General features: G+C 53.1%; 1 protein-coding gene across 2 annotated transcripts in view; it reads right to left on the bottom strand.

The window, feature by feature from the left end:
* ATP4A (ATPase, H+/K+ exchanging, alpha polypeptide) overlaps positions 1 to 3,739 on the bottom strand; it is a 15,058-nt gene extending 11,319 nt beyond the window's left edge. The window contains exons 1-7 of one of the 2 annotated variants that reach the window (XM_008585866.1): positions 3,728 to 3,739; positions 3,499 to 3,639; positions 3,321 to 3,380; positions 2,656 to 2,859; positions 1,126 to 1,239; positions 634 to 886; positions 174 to 190 (exon numbers count right to left, since the gene is read on the bottom strand). In XM_008585866.1, coding sequence (XP_008584088.1) covers positions 174 to 190; positions 634 to 886; positions 1,126 to 1,239; positions 2,656 to 2,859; positions 3,321 to 3,380; positions 3,499 to 3,639; positions 3,728 to 3,739 — 801 coding nt within the window. Of the gene's footprint in view, positions 1 to 173; positions 191 to 632; positions 887 to 1,125; positions 1,240 to 2,655; positions 2,860 to 3,320; positions 3,381 to 3,498; positions 3,640 to 3,727 lie in introns of both variants that reach the window. The other variant, XM_008585865.1, reaches the window with a different exon arrangement.
* Between the last annotated feature and the right edge of the window lie 1,849 nt (positions 3,740 to 5,588).

Raw genomic sequence — 5,588 nt, 5'->3', positions numbered from 1 at the left:
ATGCCAATGATGCAATTCGCCCAATGATGGTGCGATCACCCGTGTTCACCACCAGACCCTGCGCTGTGCCTGCAGTGGAGCCAAGAGGGTGACTCAGGGATGCGTGGGCAACCATGGGGGGATGCCAATGATGCAATTCGCCCAATGATGGTGCGATCACCCGTGTTCACCACCAGACCCTGTGCTGTGCCTGCAGTGGAGCCAAGAGGGTGACTCAGGGATGCGTGGGCAACCATGGGGCTGTACACAGCAGAGTGAACTGAAGGAAGGGCAGTCATGGACAGCAGTGGAGGCAGTGTGACCTGGGAAGAGGGTAGCAATAGTGGGAGATAGAGAGGCAATGTGCCCTGGAGAGGTGGCAGTCATGTGGGATGGGGAGGTAGTGTGTCCCAGAACACAGCAGAAGAGGGCCGGTGGAGGTGGTGATGGGAGGTGTGCAGGCAGTGTGGTTACAATAGTGGGAGATAGAGAGGCAATGTGCCCTGGAGAGGTGGCAGTCATGTGGGATGGGGAGGCAGTGTGTCCCAGAACACAGCAGAAGAGGGCTGGTGGAGGTGGTGGTGGGAAGTGTGCAGGCAGTGTGGTTATTGCAGGCAGTGTGGTTACGGGGCGGCGGGCCGGGGCTTCACAGACCCTCGAGGCACATGGTGGAGAAGAAGGCGATGTTGCGTGTCTCCAGGGGGCTCTCGTGTGTACACTCTGGCGAGCGGGTCTGTGGCTCGGACTCTCCAGTCAGCGAAGAGTTGTCCACCTTGCAGCCCTGGGCCACCAGGATGCGGATGTCGGCTGGCACTCGATCCCCCCCTTTCATCTCCACCAGGTCACCCACCACAAGCTGATCTGCATTGATCTGGAACTTGTCCCCATCGCGGATCACAGTTGCTTGCTGTGGGACAGGGGCACCACAGTTGAGGTGGACAAGGGGTGGGGATGGAAGTTGCTGAGTGTAATGGGGATGTGGGGAGGGGAAAGATGGGGAGAGTTAAGAATCTATGGAGAGAGATGGAAGCTATGGATGAGGGGCAGGTAGGACCTGATGGGAGGGGGCCACAGAGGGCGGCCAGGAGCCTGCCTGAGCACGTTTGGAGTCTGGAATCTGAAGTGGTGGGGGACTGGGGGACCCACCTGGGGCACAAGGTTCTTGAAGCTGGCGATGATGTTGGTGCTCTTGAACTCCTGATAGTAGCCGAAGCAGCCAGTGACCACAACCACGGCGATGAGTGCCAGTGCCAGGTATAGCTGGGGGAGGAGGACAGGGGCTGGGGTTATGTGTAGGGGCTGGAAGCTCCCTGCCTGAGGCCACCAGCCTGCTCCATGGTCCCCTGATGTTCTTGGGGTCACCTCTGTGGTTTTCCCCACTCTACTGGAAGGCTTTTGCACCATTCCCTGTGGCCTGTGTCCCCTGTCCCCATGTTCTTCATATCCCATATTCACCTGCCCTGTGTTCTCAGTATCTTGTGTCCCTATGTCCGCATACCCCATATCCTCTGGCTCCTGAACCCTAAGTCTCCCATGTCTCCATATTCTGTGACTTGGGCCCCATGTCACTATGCACCTTGGTCTTATGTGTTCCCTTTGCCTGTGTTCCCTAAGTCTTGCATTCCCCATGTGCACTGTCCTGTGTCTCCCCATGTCTATGTACTTCTGAGTTCCCATCCTGTGTCATATGTTCTATGACTTTTCAAGCCCCGTCCAATGTCATGTGTCCCAAAGTCCCTGATATGGATTGAATTGTGTCCCCAAAGTTTTATGTGTTAGAAACTTGATCCTCACTGTGACTTTTAAGAGTGTGGGAAATCCTATTATGGTAATTGAAAGATGGGGCCTTGAATAAGTGATTAGATTCTGAAGACTAATCCTAATGAATGGATTAATAATGGTTGTCAAGGGCATGGTTTGGAGGGCTTTAAAAGGAGAGTGATTGAAGAGGTTAGTGTCTCTCTCTGCTCCCCCACTTTCTGCCACGTGAGACTCCTGTGTTGCTGTAAAGCCACCACCAAAGAAAACCCTCACCAGATGTGTTCTCTGGACTTTGGACTTCCCAGCCTCAGAAACTGTAAGCAATAAATTTCATTTTCTTACAAATTACCTGGTTCCGGGTATTTTCTTATAAGTAACAGAAATGGACTAATACGGTCCTCATGTCCTTTGTCCTGATCCCTGTCATGTATCCAACGTCCCCACTTGTCCTGCATTTCCATTTTCTCTCTGTCACTGTGCTTCTATGTCAAATGTCTTATGCCTTTCTATGTGCTGTGTCCTGAGTCCTGTGTCCTTTATGTCCCATACCCTGGTGTCCCATGTCTGAGTCCCAGTGTTCCTTGTGCTCTGTGTCCTTGTTCTGTCCTATGTCCTCATGTCCTCTGTTTCCTGAGTCTCACATCTTGAGTATTGCATTTTTGTGTCTTTATATCCCCACCTATGTCCCCCATATCCAAGACTCATCCTCAGTGTCCCTGTATTCCCTGGACCTATGTCCTTGGGTCTGTTCCATATCCCAATGTCTTCCAATCCTCATTACCCATGTCTTAAAACTGCATTTCTATGTCTCTATATCCCCATCCTATGTCCCTTTTTTCCTGAGTCCCATGCTCAATGTCCTCTGTCCCCCCGGTTCCTGTGTCCTGTGTCTGTCTTCCAGCACCCACAACTCACATTGTCGTCAGTGGTGAGATCACCCTCACTGGCCTGGATGGCAAAGGCAATGAGGCAAATGGCAGCAGCCACCCACATGAGGCATTGCAGACCTCCTGCCAGCTGTCGTGCAAACTTGACATACTCTGGGGTCCCCCGCGGCGGCCTCAGCGCATTGGGCCCATCCCGCAGCAGCAGCTCAGAAGCCAGGCTTGCAGACAGGCCCTGGGGACGGAGGGATGGGGTCATGGCAGCTTGTAGAGGGCTTACCTCCCACCATGCACCCCTCAGTGCGCGTAGCCCCTCTGTCTCTGTCTCCTTCCTGCCTCTCCCCCTTTCTGTGCCTCTTTCCTCATCTCTGTCTGCCTTGCTCCTCTCCATTTCCTGTCGGTCTCTCTATTCCCGCCCCTTCCTCTCTCCCTCCCTTGTCTCTTTCTTCTCTCTCATCTTTTTCTGTCTCTTCCTTGCTCTTCTCTCTCTCCCCTGTTTTTCTCTCGCTTATCTGTCTCTGCCTGTCCTTGTCTCTGCTTCTTTCTGTGTCGCTCTCTGTCTCTCCATTTCATCTGCTTGTCTCACTGTCTCTCTGTGTTTGTCCCTTCCTCTCTAATGCTTTTCTCCCTTTTTTCTCTCTCTCCCTCCCTCCCCCTTCCCTTCTCTGTGCCCACCCCTCCCCTGCCTCCGCTCACCTTGGTCGCACTGGTCTGGTATTTCTGTTCCAGCTCCGCCACTGACAGCTGGTGGTCATTCTGTGTGGTGGGGGACAGGGCACTTGCTCGCTGGCTGCCACCAGCTCCCACCCCGGCCTACTGCCTAGTCCCCAGTCCCTATCCAGCCCCTGGCCCAGCACCCCGGCCCCATGCTCACGATCTCCATCTCCTTCTTCATGTTCTCCAGCTTGTCCTTCTTCTTGCCTCCCCCACCGCCCGCCTTCTTCTTGCTCATCTTGGCTGCCATGTTCCCACCAGGGCCAGGACCTAGCTCCACCGAGTATAGCTCATAATTCTCCTGGGGGCGATGTGGAGGGAAGGAGACATCAGATCCCTCTGGAACCCCTGCCCTCACCCCCCAACCCCCGACCCCTGGGCCTACTCACTGCCTTCCCCATGGTGCCTGGTGCGCTGCCCTCCTTTGCCCAGACCGTGCCTGAGGTCGGACCAGCCCTGATATACTCAGGGAGGGTGGGGGTAGAGCAGAACCGGCCTGATTACAGCTGATTACGGGGCTCCTTGGGGTGACCTCCAGGCCTGAACAGCTCAGGCTTTCCTTGCTGGGCTGTCCCAACCTGCCCAGATCCCATCTCAACTTGTCACTCAGATCAGGGAACCACTGGGACTATCCGTAGTAACAACAAGAAGAGCAAACATGGTGCTCATTATGTGCCAGGCATTGTGCAAGGGCTTTCACATATTTACTTATTTAATTTTACAAATGCCCTCTAAGGTGAGGACTCCCGTTTCAGATGGGGAAACTGAGGCACAGAGGGACCAACTCACTTGCCCATGGTCCCCCAGCTAGGACATTGTATTAGTCCATTTCTGTTGCTTATAACAAAATACATGGAACTGGGTAATTTGTAAGAGAATGAAATAAGTTTCTGAGGCTGGGAAGTCCAAAGTCCAAGGAACACATCTGATGAAGTTCCTGGTGGTGGCAACAGTGATGGCAGGGTATCACACTGCAAAAATGGCAGAACAGAGAGAGACACTAACCTCCTCATTCACTCTTTTTTAAAGCCCTCCAAACCATGCCCATGACCTCCATTATTAATCCATTCACTACAGCACGATCGTACAATCTAATCACCTCTTCAAAGCCCCACCTTTTAATTACCACAATAGGATTTCCTACCCTCAACAGTTACCATGGGGATTAAGTTTTGGGGTGACATTAAACCCAAGGCAGACATGATAGAGTCAAGACTCAGAACCAGGTAGATTGGCTGCAGAATGTCCTCTTTTAGGCCATATAGCAGGTGCCCGATCAACTGAAGGAGGAGAGTGCTCCCAGCAGTCACCGTAATGGCTGTTGCTTACTGGGTGCTTACTATGGGCTGGGTCTTCTGTGTGTTCTTTACTCAAATGGTTCCATTAGTTCCTCACAACAGCCTTGTAAAGTTATGTTATTAGCCCCATTGTACAGATGAGGAAACCGAGGCCCAGACAGGATAAGGACTTTGTATAAGGTTGTGATGACTAAGTATCAGGGACAGGATCCCAGCCCAGGTTTGACCCCAGAGCTTGTTTCTTATATGGTACCACCAATGAGAAAATACAAACTTCACAGCAGCACCAAATATGTGCCAGGGTCTGCACATATGTGACCACATATGTGACCTTACAGGTCCTTGCAACAAACACCTGTGAAGGGGGAAACTGAGGTTGAGAGAAGTTCAAGGAGGACCCTAAAGGTACCCTACATCCAGCTATAGCCATCACAGCTCTCAACCACTCCCCTGTCCCTACCACAACCTGTCCAGGTGGGGAATCCAAGGTGCAAAGTGGGGAAAGGATGTGTCCGAGTCCTGGCTTGAGCTTGGTGCTTGGTGCCAGGTGCCAGGAGGTCTGGAGACCCCCTCCAAATCCCCCAGGCAGGGACCTCTGTGAGCAGCCATGAGGGGCTGGGCTGGTGGAATGGCAGGTTCTTGGTATCGTGTGTGTCCAGGGGCAAGTGCGAATATACCTGATAAGATAATTGCCTTGGCAATGTCCTTCTCCTCTGGGGCAGGTCACCTGGGAAAGTCGCAGCTGGTGGGCAGCCTGAGCTTCTCCCCACACCCGCCCTGCTGGTCATCCCCAGCCTGCTACGGCAAACCCCGAGAGAGGAGGCCGCAAGGGGCCACAGTCACACTTGCTCACTAGGTGAGCTTCGTCTCTCTGAGCTGTGAGTGCAAAACAGCTTGTGTCACTCCTCTGCTTACAAGTCACCAAAGGCTTCCCTTTCCACTCACAATAAAC

The sequence above is a fragment of the Galeopterus variegatus genome, unplaced genomic scaffold (assembly GCF_000696425.1).
Source record: "Galeopterus variegatus unplaced genomic scaffold, G_variegatus-3.0.2 Scaffold3741, whole genome shotgun sequence".
Lineage (NCBI taxonomy): Eukaryota > Metazoa > Chordata > Mammalia > Dermoptera > Cynocephalidae > Galeopterus > Galeopterus variegatus.
The sequence above is the reverse complement of the archived record's forward strand: the minus strand, read 5'-3'. Positions and strand labels throughout refer to the sequence as shown.